The following is a 26,122-nucleotide window of genomic DNA, read 5'->3' on the forward strand; positions in this document are numbered from 1 at the left end:
CGCACCTGACCTAAGCGATGTGCACACTTGGTGCCCTCTAAACAGCGATGCGGACCAGGCAGCGCCCCTGAGATTCCGATTCACTGGATCTCCTGGGATGAAGGTTGATGTGGAGAGTGACAACTCTCTGGCGTACCTGAAATTATTTCTTACTGAGGAGGTAATTTTAAAAATCGTCACAGAAACCAACCGCTGTGTGCCAGATTTTTCAGATCAAGAAAATGGGAACCGGTCACTAAAGAGGACGTCTGGCAGTTTCTGGGACACATCATCCTTCAGGGGGTGGTGGGGAAACCGCTCCAGAAATGGTATTGGACCACCAATAAGATACTGGCCACTCCATTTTTTGGCACTGTGATGTCCGAATACCGTTTTTCACTCATCATGAAGAATTTACACTTCGCCAACAACGAAGAGTTTGATGAGGCCATGCATCCTGCGCCCAAACTCAAAAAAATCTAGGAGGTGTGCCAAATGATTGTCACCAACTTCCAGCGGACCTACGTGCCAGAAAGGGATGTCAGTGTGGACGAAAGTCTGATGGCCTACAAGGGACGCCTGAGCTGGATACAGTTTATTGCATCCAAAAGAGCACGGTTTGGCATCAAATTGTATATGCTTTGTGAGTCATCCACCGGATATATCTGGAATGCTATCATTTACACCGGGAAAGGTACCATGTTCAATCCCAGGTACAACGGCTATGGGATGGCCACATCATCTGTCCTTTCACTGCTGGACCCATTGCTGAATCAGGGATATTGCGTGACAACGGACAATTTTTACACATCTCCGGAACTTTATGAGGTTTTGCTCCTAAACAAAACTGATGGGTATGGTACCGTTAGGCCAAACCGGCGTGACATGCCATCAATGTTTGGCAGGAAAAAACTAAAAAAAGGAGAGATGGTTGCCTTTCAAAAGGGTAAAATGATGGCAATGCGATGGTGAGACAAAAAGGATGTGTGTCTCATGAGCACCGTGCACAGCACCTCCACTGCCATGGTCCGCACAAAACACGGAACAGATGTGCTGAAGCCGCAAGTCGTGATCGACTATAATCACACAATGGGAGGTGTCGACCGAGCCGATCAGGCAATGACATTTTACCCGGCGATGCGGAAACAACAGAAGAAATATTACAAAAAGATTTTCAGGCATCTCCTTGAACAATGCCTTTGGAACGCCTATTTCCTTTATAAAGAAAACACTAACATACCTCTTGTTCCTCTGACTTTATCTGGAAGGTGGCTGAGCAGATTTTTGTCAACCACCCGACGCCATCAGTATCTACTAACAGACCCGGACGACGCGCTGTTGGTGTTGGCAATCCAGAACGCCTGACAGGCCGTCATTTTGTAGACTTCATACCGCCAACCGCAAGAAAGTTAGCGCCTACCAGGATGTCGTTTGCTGTTCCAAGAGAGATGGCAATGGAAAAAAAGTCAGAAAAGAAACAAAGTACTATTGTCCTGATTGCAACGTCGGACTTTGTCTAGTTCCATGCTTCAAACTGTTTCACACTCAGGATGTGTATGGAATTTCTTTGTTTGATAAATTTCATTATTTTTCATTGCATTATTGAAAAAAATTATATTATTGATTAGATTATAATTCATGTGTTTGTGTTTCAAATTTATCACATCTGCTAGAGTCTTGTTTTGGTCAGGTTTAAGGAAGTAGTTACTAAGAATTGTAGGCCTACAATACATAACGCCAAATTTCCATGCAAAAAATTGTACCGTTTTTGGTACATAATTCCTGACATAATCATACCGCCAGGGAGGTTAAAAGCTGTGTACTAACAATCAGATTATCAAACGTAAAGCTGTATTTTTCATCCGATTTTCTCATCGTGTATACTAGGCTTTTTTGCCAGTGGTATTGGATTGGTGCTTAATACGTGAATGCAGTGTGAATGGAGGCTACTGAGGAGCATGAAGCCTTTTTTTAATGTCAATTGAACAAGTAACAACGTTTCAGCCTTGATAATACTGTTACACATCAGTGACAGTGGTAGAAAGACATATTTACATGGCATGTATAATCCTGAATATCACAGTAGAAAGTTTCCTATAAAATTACTATATAAAGGTGGCAATACCTAAACAGTTTTTTTTTTTTTTTTACAGAGGACGATATACACTTATGATAGATCTACCTATCTTTGTTCTCACCGCTTTACTGCCAACGGTTACATTTTCATAAGGTTTTCCAATATGTTGGAGTATCTTGGTGTTGGGATAACAGTTGATAGGTTGATCCACTAGTTTTGAAAGCAAAAAGCACAGAGGGACCTTTGTCACTATGAAATAGAAGATACAATAGTAAGTCAAGGAGGCATTAGCAGTGCAAGGACAGGGGCAATTCTGTCTGTGCGCTTGCATCTATCAAGAGTTGTTTGGTCCTAAAACCTACTTGTCTGGCTGGAGTCAGTTACTCATCCTATTACAATAGGAAGAACCTCCAGGAGTAAGCCCTACACAGCCTAATTACTTCAAGCAATACCTGAATTTGTCCCTTGAAAATGTGGAACTATTTATGGACACTCAAAGTAGACTAAGGTTGTTTATTATATTTGCAACAGTGTTATTCTGATTACTCATAACCATTACGTTAACTATAATTTATTTTCTATAATTGCAACTGGCTTTAAAGTGCAAATTAATGAAGCCTATAAAAAATAAAACATCCCTTTTTTATGGCAGGCAACACGGTGCCTACAGATACTAGATGGTATTTGGATGATCCAAATTGGTAAATGGTTCCAAGGGTGCCAGCAGAGACATCACCAGCTTAGGCGTTTTAGGGCAGAAAGATATATTGGAAAACCTTGTCTAATTGTTTGATTCTCTAAAACCAGCACAGTAGTAGTCTTAATGTTACCTCTCCTGCTCCTCTTCATATGACACAACTACTGTTTATATAGCATTACCATTGTCTCAGGCAGCTTACACTATTGCTTTCCTTACAGGGTGTCTTCCCCTGGGATGCAAAGAAAGTCATTGGGCCCACAGTGGTCTCTTGCATCTGGACTTTCCTGTGATGTACATTAGTCTACATTAAGAAGAATCCATTAGAGAGCATGATGCTGCCATTTGACCTAGTAATGGCCAGTGGACCTGGGGCTTTCACACCTGCCTAGCAATATAAAAATGCCCTTTCCATCACCTTCATTTTAAACAAGTATCCAGCTTAATCAGTTCATAGAGAAGGGACCTACTGTACAATATGGAGTGGGTAGGTGCATAGGGGAGTTTATGAGGTTTGGATGCAGGTGGACATGTTAGCTACTGGGGGAGATATGAATTTTGTAGAGGCAGGTACAGGATTGAAGATCAGGGTCCCTGGCAAGGTCAATTTTTTTAAGCTACAACTGTGTGATATCTGCAGTTATTTATTTGATTGAAATGAGGTAAAAAAAGAAAATGGACCTAAAGATCCAAATATGTGCTTTAACGAAGCAGGGAGTTTTAATCAGAGTAGACATCTAAAGTATAGTGACGTTAACAATTAGAAACTAGATGCTAGTTTAGTATCTATTAAAGAGGTGTGTGCACTCTGCAGGGAGCAGAACAGCTTATTTCTCAGAACTGGAACAATTTCAAAATGCTGCACTGAACTATTTCTATATCATCAGTCTAAGAACAAGCTTACAACACTCACAGAAGATTCCTTGAAACATGAAGACCAAAGAAAGGAATGACCACTGTGCAATAATCAATGAAGGGGAGGACAATGAGATGGTGAATATTTCTTGCTTTTTAGGTACTGTGTAAATCCTGTAATATACTATACGTAGACATTCTCATGCTGTTCATAGAAAACAATGGGCCACATTGATAAAGCAGTGAGTGTGACATTCATCAAACGATTACAGGTTGTTTCCCATTCTCTCTAATTTAAAACACATGTGCCAAGGAAGTTTCAAATGTCGTAACTATTTTATGAATGTCACATTCACTGCTTTATAAACATGATCATAAATATAAGTAATTGTAAAATCCCCAAAATGACCTGCAGGTACAGTGTGTGTTTAAAATGTCTACACTTGTTAACTATGTTTCTATAGGGAATATGTTTAAAGCAGTGAATGTGACATTTACCAAACATGCACATGTGGCTAATCATTGCCTGTGATTTAAAATGCATCAGGAAGGTTTCCCTACATTGAATGCTTGGTGAATGTCACACTGCTTTATAAATATGACCTTATCTTTAAATATTTTTCTGATGTTTTTAGAGTATATATATTGCTGATTTTTGTTAAAATGTTTTATTAAATGGCCTGCTCCCAAACAGTGAAATTTTCTTATTTTTTCTTTTTACAAATGACATGCCAGCCTAACAGCTGGGACCTGTTGGCTGATGCTGTCAAAGTGCTTCTCTTTGAGCAAAGCACCCTGAAAGCTGAGCCACATGATCACGTTGACTGTTTTTTTTTTTTTTTTATATTGTTAATGTGATTGGGAACCAGGCTACTTTTTTCCTGATCGACTGACGGCTGACTGCTCAGTCAGACAGTTAGAAAACCTGCTGTGAACCCTATGTTTTTTTTGTTTTGTTTTTTTTTTAAGTAAATCCTATAGTTTAGGTGGATTTATTTCTTTCACTGCCTGTTTTTTATTTTTTTTATTTTGCACACATGTTAAAAAATAAAAATTTAAGGCCTGAAGGTTAGTTAAAACATCTAAATGGTATATAATTTTTGCATAAATGTTTAATTTATTCATAAATGATCTAGAGGAGGGGATATCTAGTACAATCTCAGTATTTGCGGATGATACTAAACTAAGCATGCCAATATCTTCTATGCAGGATGTGGAAACCTTACAAGCGGACCTGAACAAAATAACGGGGTGGGCAACTACATGGCAGATGAGGTTTAATGTTGAAAAATGTAAAGTAATGCACTTGGGGGCCAGAAACCAGAAAGCAAGCTACTCACTAGGGGGGGAACCTCTGGGTGAGTCTAGGATGGAAAAGGACTTGGCGGTACTGGTAGACAACAGGCTTGGCAGCGGCATGCAATGCCAAGCCACTGCAAGCAAAGCCAACAGAATACTGGGATGTATAAAAAAGGGGATTCACTCTAGAAATAAAGAGATTATTCTCCCGCTCTACAAGACTCTGGTCCGGCCACATCTAGAGTATGCTGTCCAGTTCTGGGCACCGGTCCTCAGGAAGGATATGCTGGAACTGGAAAGAGTCCAGAGAAGGGCAACAAAAATAATTAGGGGAATGGAGGACATCAGCTATGAGGAAAGACTACAAGCACTGAACTTATTCTCTCTGGAGAAGAGACGCTTGAGAGGGGATATGATATCAATGTACAAATACTGTACTGGCGACCCTAGCATAAGAAACAAACTATTCAGAGAAAGGAGATACAATAAGACATGTGGCCACTCACTAAAACTAGAGGAAAGGCGGTTTAACCTTAAAATACGCAGGGGGTTCTTCACTGTAAGAGCAGTAAGGATGTGGAATTCTCTTCCACAAGCAGTGGTATCAGCAGGGAGCATTGATAGTTTCAAATACTGCAGTGCTGAAAAGCGAAAAATAGACTGGTGATGAAGGGGGTAAACCCTTCCGGAGCTGAGGGGGATTAAAAGCACTAACAGGTCATGCAGTTTAGAAATGAATGTGAATAATGTGTATGTGGGGGTGCTCCGATTTTTTTGGGTGGGGGGTGCATTTTAGGTAGTTAGGTGTACCTTTAATAGATTTTTCACTTAAAATATTTGCTGTCACATAGGGGCAAAGGCCCCTATGCGATAGAACACTTATAGCGACAAGTTGTCTTTAATGAAAAATTAGGGGTCTATTAGATTCAAACAAGTTAAAGCTCATCTCAAGCTAACACACTTACAGTTTACAGCAGTATTTTTTTATTACAAAAAAAAAGAAAGGTTTAAACCATATGAATAAAAGTTGACTGTTGTAAGCACCCCTGTCAGCATTATAGTTTGTCCCAGCTGCTCTAACTGTCACTTTTGTTGGAAAACTTGGCCTGAGTGTAATGGGAGAATAAAAAATATTTAGAAAGTAACTATATTTAGAATAAAAAAGGAAGTCATAAATGGAATGCTATGATTATTAGTGTTAGCAACGTACAGTTACCAGAATGCATTCAATTGCAGACAGCACCACTCACTGGTGCCTTAATTACTAAATAATACGCACATACCCAGGCATACTGATCATGTGCAGAAAAACCTTTGTATCCTATTTCCCATGACTTTTTGTACAGGAAAGAGTGGAAAGCCAGGACAATAGTAAGGGCTAATTTTCCCTGCACAAACACTGACAGCAGAAAAAACTTACAGAGGTTCTCTAACGTCTTCACATTCTAGCCAAGACTTTAAAAAAGTTTTGGATTTACCATCACTTTAACTGCTTTCTTAATACAACCTAACATTCTGTTTTAATAACCAACTTAGATTTAATACATGAATGTAAATTTACAGGTGGCCAAAAAATAAAAATGTGTGTAAAAATGGTTGGTTTACTAGAGGAAAGGAGACAGGAATTTTAACTGAATAAACAAGATGACCTCATGGTCAATTTAAACAAATGCTGACAAAAATCATGTTTTTTTTTACTTTCTCGATAGGAAATCTTTGGCTACAGGTTGAGCATTCCTTGGATTGTCCTCTGTGTGATTGGCTATTGTTTATCAGGTGGAATTCTTTTGCTGTTCTTTTATTGGAAGCCAGAGTGGAGCATATGGGCAAACTGTGTCCAATCCTCTTTGGAGAAAGCCAATGTGGTTTTACTTAGAACAACTGTAAGTAATCAAGTAATTAAATAACAGTATAACATTCTGTAATTTGACATTAATAGCATTTTATAAATTAATGCTATTTATGAATTATAGGCAACAATGAGTATTTTTTGATCTAGCATTTACTGGATAATGGCAAACAATTGTGTTTTAAACAATTGCTGTTATCAAATATAGTTTTTTAGATGCATAACTCTTAACGAATTAGGGCACCAGGCTATTCTTGATGTGGTGAATGTTTATATTTATTTTCTCAACAAAATAATTTTATTTAACACTCAACAAATTAGGGCACCATGCTAGTCTTGATGTGGTGTATGTTTATATTTATTTTCAATCTGCTTTGGTGAAGCCTTTATGGTACCGACCAGCTTCATTTTGGGAATGTTAAAGCAGAATTAAACTCAACCACATGTTTTTCTAATGGCCCCCAGGAGATTAATGCCATAATGTGTATGTACCACATATTAGCATATTATGTTGGACCTACCTGTCAAATGAAGCCATCCAGCTGTCAGCACTCCAGATAGTCCCAGGTACTCAGATCTTCTCCTGTTCTGCCTTCCAGGCTTCCTCTGTTCATCCATTTGAATGGCGGAGCCGCAATGACATCACTCCCATGAAAGGGGACAGGAGTCACTTCATCATGGCGCAGATTGGTGTCATAAATTCACTCTAAATGTACATTACTGTTGATAGGCTGGGAGAAGCATTTATGACAGAAGAGACTACTTGGGTCTCCTTTGTCATGAAAACCCCACATGTCTGCGGTTAAAAAAAAATGTAATTTTATTTCCACTTTAAACACAGATCTTAATGAACTCTTCCAGTGAGCTTGTTTGCATTCTACTGATGTGTTTTCTTGTGGGATTTGTAGCTTCCAGCTGTGCCAGGAGGTGTGGTCATCACCCATGCCTCCTGACATTGTCCTCTTTAGGGGTTTGTTAACAGTAGTGTTAGCCCTTCTGAAGAGCAATCCATGGTCGATTGTGTTTCAGAGGATGAATGACAGGCGGAGGTGCCTCCTTACCACCTATTCTAATCCCTGAAAACCCACGACATTGTGCTGCAGCTGTCTGCATTGCATGTGTATGCAAAACAGTTGCAACACAGCCCTTTTTACAGGGGGTCACTGCACAACATCACATCTGTGGCATGTGTATACCCACATATGGCTGCCTTTGCAGCTTAGGGAGGTTAAAAAATGCAGCTTAGTGTTACACATAAACCAAATAAACAAACAAACAAAAAAAAGTAGCTGTGCCTCACACTGGGGCGACCTGTCAGGCGACCTGGTCGCCTGACAGGTCGCCTGCCCATAGATTAGCACAGGACCTGTTCTAATAGGAGCGACACAAGTCGCTCCGACTTAGAAAAAGGGTCCTGAGCTTCTTTGGGGCGACCTGGAGCGACCTGCATTGACTTCAATGATATGAAGTGCAGGTCACCCCGGCAAGTAGCGTCACCCCTATGTGAACAGGATCTAATTGGAAAGGATCCACTTCTGATAAGAATAAAAAAATACTAAAAAGTGTGTGGCTTGCTTTTAAAAATTTGATAACATATCAGTATTAAGTAATACAGTGAATAAATCAAGTAAATAAATCAGTTAGTCCAGTGTGACATATTCCCAACACGCAAAACATTTTTTCAACTCAAATCTTCACCGATTGTGCTCAAAGTATGAGTGCCGGTTCACACTTCCGCGTTTGCGGAGATCGCATGTAATTCGGAGCGCACTGCTCCTAATTACATGCGATCTGATGTGCGGATGCGAGTTCAGCCATACACTTTGTATGGCTGAATTCGCACTGTATCTGCACCAAACACACACATGAGGCTTTTTTTGAGCCGCAGTAGAATCGGATCGCACAGTGGTTCACACTTGTTACGATCGGATTCTGTGCGTACTTGCAGATCGCACTGCGATATGCGATCGCAACTGGGGGTGTCGTTAACTTTTAATTGACACCCCCTGTGTATCGCATATGGCAGTGTGAACTGCCAGATGTGCGGATGCGATGCGGGAACACGCTGCATATTCGCAGCGTTCCTGCATTGCACAAGTGTGAACCGGCACTGAATGTACACTGACCAAAGGTGTTCAAACCCTTTTTTACAACTCACATATAATGGTCCCTGTAACCAGCACCGATGTATGCAGCGTGTGTGGGAAGGAGCCATGGAGCCGGCGTGAGGAAGGAAATTCTGCTCTTTCAAATTTTCTTGTCACTATAGTTTGAAAAGAATGTATGGTATTTTTGACCCCATTAATGATTAGAAAATGAAATTAATGTTCTTAAACAAGTTGGAAAAAATTGCACTAGAATTTAGCTAACTTTATTCTTCTCTACTTGATGTGTAACAAAAATTGTGTTTCAGTTGTGTATATGCACATGCTTGTTTCAGCTCTGTGACTCATTAGGTAGTTGATAAAACCACCCAATAAAACTATAAGGGGCACAATATTGAAAAAAACACAACTAGAGTCAATGGGTACAATTATATCATGTTATACCAAAAGCCCCCCCAAAAAAACACCATTTCCTAATCAGCTGAGATAAGTAGTACTCTTAGGGGTTGATTTACTAAAGGCAAATAGACCTTTACAGGGCAAAATTGCACTTTGCAAGGGAATTTTCCCCAGAACTTAGAGAATAGCACTGTTGACTTACATTATCAAATCATGTGCAAGCAAAAATGCAGATGTTCTTTGTTCATTTTTATTGTATGTGATTGATTATTGTTTGCAAAGTGAAATTTCACCACATACACTAAGCTCTGGCGAAAATTCCCTTGCAAATTACAACTTCCCTTTTTTATGTAATAAATTAAACCCTTACCCCATAGGAGTAGTACAATTGAACATAATGTTATCTGTAAGCACGAGATGGTCAGTATATTTAAATCCAAAGTTTCTGTCTATGGCAGTGTTCTACAATAGGGTGCCTAAACATTACTTGCAAACAGCCTGTTTTCTGCTTGTGGGATGTAAATGATCCTTAAAAAGTTTCTTGTGGTGGGCATATTTCACACACTGTTATACCTGTACAGTAATTAATACAGCTTGATTCATCCTTAACCTATGTTGGGCAATGCAATAGCTAATTTCTTGTTCCCTGGGCATTTATTATGTATGCTGATGAGGCTTCACTGATGGGCACTGATAGGCTTCACTGATGGGCATTGATAGGCTGCACTGATGGGCACTAATAGGCTGCACTGATGAGGCCCGTACTGATGGGCATTCATGAGGCTGCACTAAGGGGCACTGATGAGGCTACACTGGTGTACACTGATGAGGCTGCCCTGATGAGGTTGTCTTGATAGGCACTGATGAGCTGCACTGATAGGCACTGATAGACAGCACTGATGCACATCGATAGGTGGCATTGATAGGGCGGCATTGATAGGCACTGATGGTCCTGCTCTGATAATCAGGGCATAATCAGGGCACTGATTATCAGTGTAAACAGTGTGCTGGCAGCCATGCTAGTTATCAGCACTACTTTCCTCACACACACACACAGAACGTAAGGAAAGCACTGTGATAAGCCCTTTAGCCCGATCTGTGATCATCTGTGTCCGAAAGATACAGCGATCACAGAGTGCACCCGATGCACCGCCCAGGGGATGCACAGGGGATGTAGTTCTTTGAGGATGCCTATGGACGCCCTCCCAGAACTTGTGCACCATGCTGAAGCTGTCTTTTAGCTATAGTACTGTGCTAAAGCGGTTAAACTGTTTGTACCACTAAAACTTTTTTCTTAGTTTTGGATATAATGGGGAAGCATTAGAGCGCTTGTAAGTTTTTTTTTTTTTTTTATTCATATCCTGGGCTCTGTTAAGTAGGATACAAAAGAACTGAAAATCAGAACTTTCAGTCTGTGTGTACTGCTGTCTGTTTATTTATGAGGACACGGTGGAGTTGATTTACTAAAACTGGAGAGCGCAATATCTGGTGTAGCTCTGCAGAGAAACCAATGAGCTTCCAGGTTTTATTGTCAAAGCTGAAGTTAGAAGCTGATTGGTTAACATGCACATCTGCCCCAGATTTTGCACCCTCCGGTTTTAGTAAATCAACCCCACAGTTTTTTCTGAACTAAAAACTGACAACTGTTTGAACAAGCTGAAGTTAGAAGCTGAATGGCTACTGTGCAGAGCTGCACCAGATTTTGCACTCGCCAGTTTTAGCAAATCAACCTCTGTGTCTACTGCTGCACACCAATACTTACATCAGGCACAAACTGCTGCATAACATTACTGAAATAAAGTGAAAACTGCTGCACACTGAGCACATTAGGAAAATGTATTATAGTCAATAAACAGAAGATAGTGATAATATTGCAGTCCTTGTAAATGCCTTTCATTTTGGCTAGGATGAAAGAAAGAAATATACCAGAAAAAAGGTGCGCTGGATTACCCTTGATGAATTTAAAGAAACATTAAGGAATTCAAATTGTTCTGTCATCTCTGATGAGAATTCTATTTTAAATAAAGCTATAAGAAGGCCGGATCTTAAAGTAAGTAACGTTGCACATTTATTTATTTATTTTTATTCATTTTAAGTGCAATTCATATTAAATTAGCACAGAAATGCGAATAAATTCTTCTGGTTGAACGTGTTTATACTGTTAGATGTTTAAAGGGATAGTTCAATGTTACAGAAAAAATGAAAAGGCTAACTAACACCATACGCCATGTCCACCCCTGGTCCCTGCTGTACTTATCTCTGGGGTTCCGGAGATATCAGCACCCATGCAGTGCAATGTGAGGGCACTGAGTAATCAGAATTCACCTGGTCCATCCTGAAATGCTAACAGAGAAGAGGGAGAAAAGTGTGAATTTTGAAACCCTTGACAGCTGGAGCACCTGTGGGGATACTGACATCTCGGGTTGTTGCTATTGGGCTACTACCAGCTTCCCTGCTGCTTCTATATCATTGGACATCTTTTGTCAGTTATTGAATGGCCGCTAATGATGTAACTCCTGCCCATGTGCATAGCGCTCCATTTTATTATGCGTTACAGAGTGAGCCAAGAGTGTACACCGTATTGCACAGGGAATGGGGAAAGAGAATGAAGATTTTTTTTTTTTTTTTGCAGAAGGATATTTTGCCAAAAAGCTCTACTTTCTAAAAGTTTTCTTTAGCTTTAAGTTTTGATTTATAAAGAACCTGTTACCTGACCTTTTTTTTTTTTTTTTAAATTAAAATCCCGTAGCAGTAGAGCAAGTTTAGTAGCAACAGTCTGGCCTTCATTTATTATTCTTCAATTTTTTTTCTTTGTCACAAAGATTTCATGAATCAAAGATTTACAGGTATTTGACACTTGCAGAAGTGTCAATTCCCTATATGTGCTACCCTTCTCCCTGCCGCTGTTCTTACCCAAATCTTTGTCGGTATGTCACTAGGTTCCAAGCACAGCCTCCTGCTGATTCAGATTGCCATAGAGTGCATCCAGACCATGTAGCATTTAGCAGCTGGCATTTCTACGATGGTGATGACAGTTTCTTTCAGTGTATTCCTCAGTAATGAAGGAGCTGTCAGTGTTGGTTTACAAGTAGCAGCTACTGTTACTGGCTGGGCTGGTAATACTGTCTGAGCTGTTATTATTCAGACAGGAACGTGGCTCTGAACAGGGCCTGACAGGAGGGTGAGGGAGCACTATGTGCGCCACATTACTATTCTCTTTGGAGTGCCCAAAGGTGCCTGAGGGCTGTTACAATCCTAGAGTGTATACTAAAAAAGAAAAAAATGACTGTGTTGGGGTTTGGCTTGAAGAAAAAGTGTCAACCCTACACAGCAACCAGCTACTGCTATTTCTACTTTACACTTACAGCTTGCAGTGGCCTTTTCTTATAATCCAACACTGACAGCCCTTACTGAGGAACACTCAGAGAGGAGCTGCAAGTGGCAGTGTAGAAATAGCAGCTACTTCTTCTTGCTGGTCTCCTATGCATGAACTGTGCCTCAATGGGAGCCTGCGCATAAAATGTAGTGACATGTGAAACAGGATATGGAAAGAGTAGCTGCATAAGGGTCCTTTCACACCTGTCCATTCCGCCGACGGACTCCGTTCTGCTCAGCGGGGGATCAATCCGCTGATCCCCGCCTGAAAAACTGACAGGCGGATCTGATCAGACCGTATGTGTGAAAGGGGCCTAAGTCTTATTCCTCTGAAACTTTGATTCATAAAAAAATCATGAAGAGAAAAAAAATAAATAAAGAGCAAAAAACCTAAACTGTTGTTAATAAATTAATTTAAAAAGTGATCTGGTGGTCTCTTTGAGTTAACAACCAACTAAAACTGACTTGCACCTTAGGTTATGCCAGTGGTGTAACTACCAGGGTTGCAAAAGTCGCACCTGTGCCCTGGCGTTTTGCCACCATGGGGGGACCCCAAGACAGCTGATGGACTGTAAGGCTTGGTTCAGACTGCTGTGACCCCAAAGTCTTGCAACTTCCTCACGATCTTGCTTGCAGCTTTTGTGATTTAACAATGCAGTCTATGGAACTCAACTCCAGACCAACAGTCAGAGGTGCCTTTCAAGGTTTCTTTCACCAGGGCCCTGAAGATTCTAGTTACCCCTATGGATTATGGTGCTATTTTTAACAACAATATTCCTAGAGTCTAATTCAATCTAATCTCTAGGCACAGTGGAATTGCATTGAAACTGATGCTTTTGAAACAATCTAATATGTTATTTACCATGTTTAAAAATTGGAAACTCATACTCATACTTCCACACCTCCATTCCTGTCTACATACCTCTATATACCTAATACCTCCAGATTCCTCTGCCTATATACCCTGTTTATCTTTCCCTACTTCCTAATTTATTATGCACTGTTGAGCTCCTCAAATATAAGAGAGAAACCATAGGGCTCCTGGCCCAGGTCACACTTGTTCTTTGTTTCCAAGCTCCTTTATCTTAAATCTTTACCTTTGTTTAAAAGTTCCCTTTGGAAAATTGTTACTAAAAAAAAAAGAGTCTCTGGGAGAGTTATTTTTAATACAGTTCATACAGTTATTTGTATGTTGATTTTATTACTATATACAGTATGTACAGTTTTGGGCTGTTTTTTTGTGTACTGTCAATGACATGTGTACTCCCCTGTAGCTATTTTATAGACTAAAAAATATTTAAAAAAAGAAAACTCTCATTTATTTTTCTTATATCTTTCCAAAACAGCCTCTAATAACATGTAATTGGTATTTGAAATGAGGAATCACACTGCTCTTTTAGTGCTATTTTAGTAAAAACGAATGCTAGAATGCCTGTAAAAGTTATAAAGGTCATGTATACGTAAAGAGTAGTCACATTCAGCTGGACTTGTTCTGTAATTATGAAGATATTTTATAGCTTTATCCAAGCCACTTCTTTAGTTCTAATGAGTGTCCGGAAAATTCCCCAGCATTAATATCCACACAGATACAGTAGCACAGACACTTTAATTCAATCACCATGGAAAGGCAAATGTTGGTTGTCCAAAAACAGGATGGAAAGTGTGAAAGTTGTGCAATCACCCTGTTCTAGTTACCTAATTCCATCTCTGGCATCAGGAAATCTACATAGATTGACAGCAATTTAGCACCTGTCCTATGACAACAAGGATGGGATGATTTAACTAGAACAGGGTGGTTCCACAACTTTCACATCTTCCATCCTATTCTTCAACTATCGACATCTGCTTAATAAGCAGTTTGGATAAGCTATGAAACTTCTTTAACACATGACTATAAAATCCACCTGCATATAATACAGGATGCCTCCAAACTATACTAAGGAGAGATGGTTTAATGTATCCTGAGCTGTAAAGAGCCTTCTGACACGTCTCAACATCCCCTGCACTCCTTCCCACCTACTGTTTCCTAGCTAAATTTAGTCACATATATATAAATGTCAGGTGTAAAAAAGGAAAAAAATAAATAATAATAATAATACATTTATCACATTTGTACATTTTGAGACGGGTACTCCCCCCTAATCTTTGCAACCCAAAGCACTTGGTTGCTATCACTGCCAGCACTTCCTTGCCTACAATTAAAAAAATAATTACTTTTTTTCTAGTGTGTTATCATTTGTGATTAAAATTTACTATAATTTCAGAAAGCACAGAATATAACTGTAGGATAACACATTATTGATATTTTTTTACAGGTTAAATTTATTAGAGTTCAAAAAATTCGGTTTGTATGGAACTATGCTGAGAAAAAGTTTGAAAACATTGGGTGAGTATATAAATAGGTGAATGCCTAATTTATAAACTTTGCTCAATAGGAATATACCACCAGAAAAAAAAAAAAAAAACTTGGATACAAAGCAACTCACAAATTTGTGATACATAAGGGCTAATTCACAAAGGTGTAGAGCTTATTTTAGCCGCATTCCTCTCTTTACTTCATCCATTATTTTGTCTCAATATTCTCATCATTTAATGTTTCATCCATTTTGTTCCAAAGTGGTTTTAAAGGCAGAAGTTTTTTTTTTTTTTTACTTTTTTTTATCAAAACCTTCTTGGTGCAGCTTCCCCCACAACTCTCTTTTATTCCTACCTGAACCCCATTGTGAGCCAGTGATGTGCATGAGAGCAGTGTCTCTCCTGGGACTCTCTCTCCTCTTGGCTCACACTGCAGCGGCAGCCATTGGCTCCTTCTACTGGAAATCCCACCCAGTGAGCCAATGAGGCCAGAGTGGGTGGCTAGCCGTGCTCTTTGTGTGAATGGACACCATGTACTGGAAGCAGTAACAGGTGGAATTGCTAATCATCGGTCACTGCAGACTGCTTTTTTGCGGTATTGTGCACCTTCCGCCTCAGCCATTGGAGTTATATACAAATATTTTACATGTAATTGAGCTACACATTAAAGTGGTGATTTTATCTGTTTTAATTTGGTGCCCTGCTGTTCTTCTTTTGCAATTTAAGTAGAGGCATGGTTTCTTGGGGTGCAAAGGACCCTCTTCAGCAACCATGACAAAGTTTGCTTTTTGTGATTTTAGAACTCTGGAGGAGAATCTTTCTTGTCACAACATGCACTTATTTTATGGGTCTGGTCTGAAGAAGGAGGAACAAGCCATCAGGTGAATATTTTTCAAAGTGATTTTCTACTGCTGAACTAAAAATAATCCTAAGATTTATGCCCTTTTTAAAGTAATATTTCAACATATTCTTTAGGGAAGAATAAAATGATAAAATGATGTAACGCAGCAATGCAGGCTCATAATCCATAGCAACTAGTCAGTCGTTCTTAGTTCATCAAGAAAAGTATGCAAGACTGTGAACTTTTATTCAAAGTTAATACAAAATAACATCCTAATGTCACATTTTATCTTCTACTGATTCTCCACTAATAAAAAAAGTGCTCACCAGATGTACTGACCCCATAGTGCACAGAGGTCAAGTTTGTTTCACCCAACCCTTGAAGGGGAGCTGCGGTCATTTCTCAAAAAAATAGTAGCTGCTGACTTTTAATATACAAGACACCTACCAGCCCAGGGCTCCAGAGTTGTCATCCCCCAGACCGGGTCTTCGCTAGTCTTAGGGTTCCCGGCACCATTTTGCTTGTGGGAAGCCAGCTGTGACTTTAACTTCCAGGTGTTTCACAGCTGCCTTTCCACTGTGCGTGTGCAAGATGTGCTGCACTTTCTCAGTGGTTGCAGGCAGAGAGGGAGCCAAAGTAGGAGTAGGTACCTGTCAGAAAGAGGTACCCGCTCTCAGGAAGAAAAAAAATCCAAAACTAGTAGGAGAGTGGGGGTTAAGGGAGGGGGGGGGGGGTGGTGAGCAAAACTTACCTTTTCAGGGTAACTTCTGCTTTAATGGGTGTACTGCACTCTACTCTCTCTAGGCAAGATTTGATCTCCGCCTCTACCTGTACACACCTGTACACACTACAGAGGTTGGGAATGTATTCACATTTGCCATCAATAAAAATGTTTACTTCACAGACTACAATTGTATGTGAATACTCCTCCGATTCAGCCTATAAAAAAAAGTCTGCAATACAGTTTATTTGTCATGTTTTGTTCAAATGAGCATCTTTAGGGGGTTGCAGATAATGAATTCTTCAGTAAATTATAATGCGGATGACCTTATTTAAGCATCCTAATAACATCAGAAAAGAGTTAAAAGCCCACAATTTATTGGATTTTGCCCAGAACAAAATAAAAATCCTGAAGGGGTTACGCTTACAGGAATAAAAAAAACTAAAGCTTTGTTGCAGAGGTTGAATTAAGCTTAAAAAAATCTCTAGGAAAAAAAAACACGGTGGGTTTATGAGCTTAAAATTCAGGCCCATTATGGACTGAATGTAAAATGGAACATCAATTGTCTGCATAATTCCTAGCTATGGAGGAGGTTTAATATTTTATTTTTTAACTTAATATGAGTGTTTGGATGTGAGAACACATTTAGACGTGATGAATTACAAGATTCCACTCTTGGTATCTTTATGAAATTATTTACATTTTAAAATCTTCTTGCAAGTACAGTATCTCACAAAAGTGAGTACACCCCTCACATTTTTGTGAATATTTTAGTATACCTTTTCATGTGACAACACTGAAGAAATAACACTTTGTTACAATGTAAAGTAGTAAGTGTACAGCTTGTATAACAGTATAAGTTTGTTGTCCCCTCAAAATAACTAAACACACAGCTATTAATGTCTAAACCACTGGCAACAAAAATGAGTACACCCCTAAGTGGAAATGTCAAAATTGGGCCCAAAGTGTCAATATTTTGTGTGGCCACCATTATTTTCCAGCACTGCCTTAACCATCTTGGGCATGGAGTTCACCAGAGCTTCACAGGGTTGCCACTGGAGTCCTCTTCCACTCCTCCATGACAACATCACAGAGCTGGTGGATGTTAGAGACCTTGCACTCCTCCACCTTCCGTTTGAGAATGCCCCACAGATGCTCAATAAGGTTTAGGTCTAGAAATATGCTTGGCCAGTTCAACACCTTTACCCTCAGCTTCTTTAGCAAGGTAGTGGTCATCTTGGAGGTGTGTTTGGGCTCCTTATCATGTTGGAATACTGCCCTGTGGCCCAGTATCTGAAGGGAGGGGATCATGCTCTGCTTCAGTATGTCACAGTACATGGCATTCTTGGTTCCCTTATTAAACTGTAGCTCCCCAGTGCTGACAGCACTCATGCAGCATCAGACCATGACACTCTCATCACCATGCTTGACTGTAGGCAAGACACACTTGTCTTTATACTCTTCACCTGGTTGCCGCCAAACACACTTAGCACCATCTGATCCAAATACGTTTATCTTGGTCTCATCATAGTCTGCTTGTCTTCAGCAAACTGTTTGCGGGCTTTCTTGTGCATCATCATCATCACATTTACAAAAGGCTTCCTTCTGAGACGACAGCCATGCAGACCAATTTGTTGCAGTGTACGGCGTATGGTCTGAGCACTGACAGGCTGACCCCCCACCCCTCAACCTCTGCAGCAATGCTGGCAGTACTCATACGTCTATTTCCCAAAGACAACCTCTGGATATGATGATGAGCACGTGCACTCAACTTCTTTGGTCGACCATGGCGAGGCCTGTTCTGAGTGGAACCTGTCCTGTTAAACCACTGTATGATCTTGGCCACCGTGGTGCAGCTCAGTTTCAGGGTCTTGGCAATCTTCTTATAGCCTAGGCCATCTTTATGTAGAGCAACATTTCTTTTTTCAGATCCTCAGAGAGTTCTTTGCCATGAGGTGCCATGTTGAACTTCCAGTGACCAGTACGAGAGAATGAGAGCAATAACACCAAATTTAACACACCTGCTCCCCATTCACCCTTAGACCTTGTAACACTAACGAGTCACGTGACACCGGGGAGGGAAAATGACTAATTGGGCCCAATTTGCACATTTTTAATTAGCGGTGTACTCACTTTTGTTACCAGCAGTTTAGAAATTAATGGCTATGTTTTAAATTGTTTTGAGAGGAAAGCAAATTTACACTGTTATACAAGCTGTACACTCACTACTTTACATTGTAGCAAAGTGTAATTTCTTCAGTGTTGTCACATGAAAAGATATAATAAAATATTAAAAAAATGTGAGGGGTGTACTCATTTTTGTGAGATACTGTATATATATATACATATATATATATATATATATATATATATATATATATATATATATAGCAGGATTTTCCTGCTTTACGTCCAGGACACTTTTTGCGATTCAGCACTGTGCGACTTTAACTGACGACTTTAAATTGCGCGGTCATACAACGCCGTACCCAAACTAAATTTACGTCCTTTTTTCCCACAAACAGAGCTTTCTTTTGGTGGTATTTGATCACCTCTGCGCTTTTCATTTTTTGCGATATTAATAAAAAAAAGCGACAATTTTGAAAAAATAACAATATTTTTCTACTTTGATAGTTAAAACATATCAAATATATTCAATTTGTGTCATATATTTAGGCCAAAATGTATTTAGCTACATGTCTTTGACAAAAAAATTCTCAATGAGCGAATTTTTAACCGCTTTAAGACCGGAAGATTTTACCCCATTCCTGACCAGGCCATATTTTGCGATTCGGCACTGCATTACTTTAGCGGACAATTGCGCGGTCGTGCGATGCTGTACCCAAATTAAATTGATGTCCTTTTTTCCCCACAAATAGAGCTTTCTTTTGGTGGTATTTGATCACCTGTGTGATTTTTACTTTTTGCGCTATAAACAAAAAAAGAGCGACAATTTTGAAAAATAACAATATTTTTCACATTTTTTGATATGAAATCCCCCCCCCCAAAAAAAATTTAAAAATCAACATTTTTTAACATTTTTGGCCAATTTGTTTTCTGCTACATATTTTTGGTTAAAAAAAAATCGCAATAAGTGTATTTTGATTGGTTTGCGCAAAAGTTATCGCAGCTACTAACTCCGAGAAATTTATGTCATTTTTTATTGTTTTTTTTTTAACTAGTAATGGCGGCGATCTGCGATTTTTTTTGCGGGACTGCGACATTGCAGCGGACAGATCGGACCCTTAACTGACATTTTTGACAGTTTTGGGGGTACCAGTGACATTACTACAGTAATCAGTGCTATAAATATGCACTGTTCCTGTAAAGATGACACTGGCAAGGAAGGGGTTAACTTTTATTGGTAAACAAGGGGTTAATGTATGCCTGGTGCTTACTGATGTGTGTGGGGGGAGGAGACTGTGTGACACAGGCACAGATCGCAGGTTCAGCTATGCTGAATCCTGCAATCTGTCCCTGCCTGTCACTTAGGAGTAAACAAAGCGAGCAGATCTCCACTCTCGATCCCCGACGATCGGGGAAGAGCGGCAGTGATCACCGCCACTCCTCCCCTGGCCCGACTCCCATTGTGACTGAATACAGCGGGAGCGAGCCTCCGGCGGTGCGCGCGCGCGCCGCTCACAAGGGAAGGAGTCCTTCGACGTAGGTCTACGTCGCTGGACGATAACGAACCACTTTGCCGCAGTAGGCTCAAGGTGAGCGGTCGGCAAGTGGTTAAAATCTTTATCGCTACTTCTTGTTGAGGTCATCTGTACATTATTCTTGCTGTTTGTGTAACAGTTGTGTCATAGACATCTTACACTAGCACGCCCCTGTGATAACACATTCTGTGAAACAGAACTTAAAGTAAAACAAATGTTTATTTCATTATAGATAGAGTAGGGTTAAACCCTCTGTCTTGTTTCTGTTATCTGTGTCACACTGGGGATATTTCTCTTAATTTCCTGTCCTTTAGTCAAAACAATAAGTGAGAGGAAATCTCTTCAAAGTGAGAGAATTCCTGGCTGTCACCAGGATCACCATAAGTTGTATCTCCATTGCAAGATTTCCCCAAAGTTTGGGATTTTTCTTTACTTTAAATTTTGATTATAACAATGAACAGGACAAATAGAAAGGGTGAATCTCCTATGGGGACACAGACAGTAATATAAAATCTCTCCCCACTCTGTTCAAAGCTAAATAAAAAAAAAAAGTTTTGCATTTAACTTTACTTTCACACATAAAGTAGAGCTTTGTTCACACTAAATTCCCAATTAATGGGTTACGAATATGAATATGAATAGAATCAAATCTTGTTTATTAAACTTAGTGAGCATGCACCTTTCAGGTGAACATTCTGTAATCCTTTAGAAGATCAACTTTTGAGTACTCCTCAGTACAACATTGGTAGTTTATAATGATCAGAATCCATATTTTACTGAGATGATATAAGAAAAATTAAATTAGATTGTTTTGGATTACCCCATTTTGCACTTCAACTTTGGTATTTGCGACGTTCTCTTAAGTAGGAAGTATCCATTGGTATTTGTCAAAACAATAAGATTGATTTGCTAAAGATGCTAAGAATTGTTACTTAAACGAGTAACTATTCATTTTAATTACCCAATCATGTGAAAAGCAAATCCTTGTTCAATTTGAATACCCAATCCTGTGCAGATGCTTTTTACATGTTAAAATTCACACAGTTTTGAGTGAATATTCTCAACTAATTTGGGTTGCTTTACTAAGGGCAAATAGGGTGTTCACTTTGCAAGAGAAGTGGTACTTTGAAAGAGAATTAGTGAATAAAGTGAAGCCAATCATGTGCATGCTAAAATGCTGATTTTTTTTTTTTTTATGTCGTTGCAATGTAAAAAAAAATCTGGGGGCAAATGCCCTTGCAAATTGCAAATTCTCTTGCAAAGTGAACAGAGTAATTGTCTTTTTTAGTAAAACTTCCACAATACATCTACTAGCATACTCCAATATCCATTCTGTCTAATATTAATAGATTCATTATTACAGAATGCCATTATTAGCAGAATATCAGTCAAGAAAAGATGCTGAAAATTACTTTTCAGTTGTGATCATGTCATTGCTGTATTTACTGGAATGTTTGGAATGTGCATAGGTACAATTGGAATGTATTCTGTGCCTCATACCTTAACTGTGTAAAATTATAGTATGGTGTCGTGCATAGCCAATAGACTTTGCTTCTTAATTTGTGACTTACACTAGATGAATGACAAATGGAATACATGGCATTCAAAAAAATGTAATAATCCTGCCAACATACATAAAATCACCCAATCTGATTGAACTGATATCTATGGGTCAGGCAATGTCAGTAGGTCACTTGACATACATTGGCCACACATGTATCATCTTTACACCAAGATTGGATTCAGTCAGAATTTATGATAGGATTTGCAACTATTTTCTTATTCTGATATCATACTCAATCATGCTTGGTGTTTCGTTTTATTCATTCCAAATTACATCTAAAGCGACCCAAACTTCCATTAGTTTCATTAAAATGTTCCCTGGATTTTTCATGCTCTTAAACAGCATGCTAAAAATACAGTACATAAAAACTGTCTAACTTTTCAGAATATTTCCTGTTCAGTTCATCTTGAATAAATAGTTTGAAAATGATTGTATTGCCATGTATAAATGCTGCAAACTATTTCATAGAGCAAAATACCAAAGGAAAATATTGAAACAATGTGCAGGAATCTTCATAGGAAACATCTACTATATCAGACAGGTTAGAAAACCAGTTCTAAATGGCATTGTTCCCGTTTAAGGTAATTTGCACTGGCAGTATCTTTCCACACTTCTTATTCCCAGCTTCCATCCACATAGAAAAAAAAAAAACAAAAGACAGAGGTGCCAGAGGGTAGTTAGAATAAACCAGCACATCACCAGTAGTTGCCCTCTAAAATAATTAGTGTATAGAAACCATAACACTAAATAAATACTGGTAATTACAGTCTGTTGTTCTATGAGATATTTTAGATATTATGATACTAATTTTGTATTATTTATTCTAGGAGATTAGTGTGTGGCTACAACACAATTGAAGTGGAAGTTGCTCCACTATGGAAACTATTTTTATATAAGGTAATAAAATATAAAAAAAACTACACTGTTGACAGATTCACACATTAAACTGATATGCAAGGAAATATCCATCCAATTATGATTAAAAAAAAACAGACAGAAACAGTATTAGCAGTGCAAATTGGGAAAGGTAAAGACAAGGTAAGGGCCAGATTTACAATTAGGCAGGACATGAAAAGAGGTAGCTTTTCATTATATAAATAATAGTCGCACATTTTAAAAATATCTTCACTAGGGGTAATAATCCCATATATTGTTATTTACTCATCCTCTTTGCTGGAAAATATTAGTAAAAAAGGCAATAAAAAATAAAAACAAGAAATGTCTCACCATCTCCCATGTATTTTGCAACCCTAGGTATTTCCACAAATCTAGCTTATGAACAGAACAACAAAATGAATGCAGATAGTGTCTTGTTGAGGTTTAAAGCAAAGAGCAAGCCATGGGTATTGCCCTAATCGGCCTGTCAAACTCCTATTTTTATGTATCTGCAACCCACATCTAGACATGCACATTTAGACTGTCACTGGGGAAAGTAAAAAGGAAAACTCTAAATAATTTATTATTTTTAACAGAAAGTTTTTTTTTCCCTTATTAGCGTAATCTTGTAATTGTTTTTTGTAATAAAAGTCCTGCCATAATAAATATGACAAATTGTAAAAAAAAAAAAAAAAAAAAAATGATATGTGGTAAAATAATTTCTTTGACTATAATTGACATATTATTTTATTCTGTTGTTTTTATTGACAGGTGTTGGATATGCTGTATATATACCAGTTTTTTGCTATTACCCTTATGCTAGTAGAAGGATATCTGGGTTATGCTGTAGCCATTCTGGTTTTATGTGCTTGTAATATAACTTTATCACTTGTTGAACTCCGAAAGGTAAGTTGTGTAAATACTTACGAAATGATCCACTTATAAAATAATATTTTATGCTGTAACAAATATTGTCATCATCGTTAACTAGCGATGAGTGACAGTTTGCCCGACCTAGACTGGTAATATTGATAGACTGTGCTCTGGTGAAAATAACACAGACCCAGCACTGCATAATTAAGGGTTTGGGGTTTGACACTGACCCTGTACCCTGTGAGATCAACAGCCAAATAGAGCCAACAACAACATTTTCAGGATTTTGCTAGTTCTAAATCTCACTTTCTTTCTCTGAGCAGTAAGGAGCATTTGCTTGGTTGTCTTAGCACTCTAGATATATTGTCCCCACTCTGAAATTAACACTGTATGCCTAAGGCTTTTTAAGGCAGTAAACAAAATGCCAGTATGTTCCCTCAGCTAAAAACTGATAAGACAACTGACCTCTGTAAAAATAAATAATGCCAGAACTTGTCTGTAATATAGACCTGTAGAGGTCGATGTTAGGAATTTATGGCTGAAGTTGAATATGTATGGTTTTTTTTTGCATGGTTACATTGGTATTGGTATGGTATTGTAAGTATGTAAGTGTCGTACCTGGCTGATCCCCAAGGAAGCTGGAATCACTGTAGTATGCATTGCTACTACAGTGGTCACCTCTAGTATCCGAGTCCTGGGCTGAGGAGCTGCCCTGCGGCTTATTAAATGCAAGTGGTTGCCTGCTTGGCACGGATGCCATTTATAGAACACTTTGCATTTTCTCAGTAAACGCGGTTGCTAGGCAGGACAGTGAAGTCACAACCTCCATTTAGAGATTGCTTTGCAATTATTGAGATAATGGAATGTGTTCCCTACATAGCAGGGCAGCCCCTCTGTATGAGACCTGAAAGCTAGTGGCGATCACTGTAATACATACTATAGTGATTTCTAGCTTCCAAAGGGATTGGCCAGGTTTGACACATTCATTTTTGCAGTGTTACATTCGTCAAGCTTGGACCAATGTTGCTCCAGGCTTGGCCAATGTAACACTTCAAAAAATATCCATACATAAATTTCAACTTTAAAGATGTTTGCTTTCGGTTATAGGGTGATTGTGTGCATGAGCACAAACAATTATGTAATTATATAAATGAATATAATAGTTGTTATTACTGCTACTACAGCTATTTTTTCCCTGTACTGGCTACTAGACCACCTATTTCAGCACTTGCTTGCTAAAAAGAAATCTGATAAACCACTAAACACAAAGTAGATGGCAATAAAATGAAGGTTAAAAGTAAATTTCCAGCACTGCTGGCCCATCTCTCCTGACACACCTAATATCCACAGCACTGGTCCCTAGTAGTGTTTTGACCATGCTGACAGCTTTCTTGCTATCTAACTTTGATTTAGACAAGCCTGCATTGCAGTAATAACACAACCGAAAATGATATGGGGCCCCCTATGATCTGCATCCTTGCCCCTGTTCAGAAGTACCCAAATCTTTGCCAGTATTGCCTGATATGCTAAGAAAATCCTTTATTACCTCCACTAGCTCTTGTTCTCTTGGAGACCAGTCATAGAGTGTGGAAACCAATGAGGATTTCTTATTTAAATGAATGTTAGAGGTTCAGAGGTATTATGGAGGAAGACTCGCTGTCCTTGTCATTATTTAATGCATAATTTGCACAGTAAGAACTTAGTATACTTCATTAATGAGTAGATTATGTTATAACAAAGAAGTCATAACATAATTACTCAGTAAATAGATATGCTACTTTATTAATGGATACATTGCATCATCATGAAAGATCTAGAGTGCATTCTCAACCCATAATCCTCCTTTATTGATCATTTAAATATCAATTACCTCTTTGGTTTCCTTATTTTTTGACATTTGGGTTAGAGAGTCAGGGGGCAAGGAGATGGCCAAAGAGTGGGTTTATAGGTATAAACTGAACCCATGTGTCAAGTTAGCTTTAGAGATGGGCGGGACTTATGTATAATAGTACACAAAACAGAGACAAAAGCAAACTAAAACTATCCAGCCTTGAAAAATAGATCACAAGGCTATAGGTAGGTTGCTGGCAGCTTTTCTAAAATGTGCTCTTCACTAGAAATACCTGAAAACCAAAAGTAATAATTATACAATGTATTTGTTACAAATATTATTTTTTAATATTGTTACAGCTATCTACAAAGCTTCACAATCTTGTTAAAACTCATAACAGCATGAAATGCACAGTCTATCAAAGAAATGGAGGTATGTCATTTGATTCCTTCCTAGGGATAATGATGTATATTGAGTATAATTGTCATGTTTATTAAGAAAAAGTCTTCTTTATTATACATAAAATGTAATCATATTATACAGAAAACATATTATATATAAGTATATGACATTGTGATTAGAATTTTTAAATACATAGTGGTGGTATACAAAGAATCAAAACACAAAAAATTCTGCACTAATAATAAATAAAACATCACTGAGTGAGTCAGTGAAAAAAATGAATGAATCAGCAGCTTGCACAGGTCAATAGAAAAAACCTAACATACAATATAGCAAAGATGGCAGCGCTATCATTAAAATAA

General features: G+C 38.6%; 1 protein-coding gene across 1 annotated transcript in view; it reads left to right on the plus strand.

The window, feature by feature from the left end:
* Positions 1-3,583: 3,583 nt before the first annotated feature.
* LOC309551113 (putative cation-transporting ATPase 13A5) overlaps positions 3,584-26,122 on the plus strand; it is a 128,147-nt gene continuing 105,608 nt past the window's right edge. Inside the window, exons 1-8 of the mRNA XM_082251559.1 lie at positions 3,584-3,746; positions 6,617-6,790; positions 11,167-11,310; positions 14,951-15,021; positions 15,791-15,871; positions 22,606-22,675; positions 23,426-23,560; positions 25,718-25,790. Coding sequence (XP_082107685.1) covers positions 3,684-3,746; positions 6,617-6,790; positions 11,167-11,310; positions 14,951-15,021; positions 15,791-15,871; positions 22,606-22,675; positions 23,426-23,560; positions 25,718-25,790 — 811 coding nt within the window. The 5' untranslated portion in view covers positions 3,584-3,683. The remainder of the gene's footprint in view (positions 3,747-6,616; positions 6,791-11,166; positions 11,311-14,950; positions 15,022-15,790; positions 15,872-22,605; positions 22,676-23,425; positions 23,561-25,717; positions 25,791-26,122) is intronic.

The sequence above is a fragment of the Pelophylax lessonae genome (genome assembly GCF_965119305.1).
Source record: "Pelophylax lessonae genome assembly, chromosome: 3".
NCBI classification, from domain to species: domain Eukaryota; kingdom Metazoa; phylum Chordata; class Amphibia; order Anura; family Ranidae; genus Pelophylax; species Pelophylax lessonae.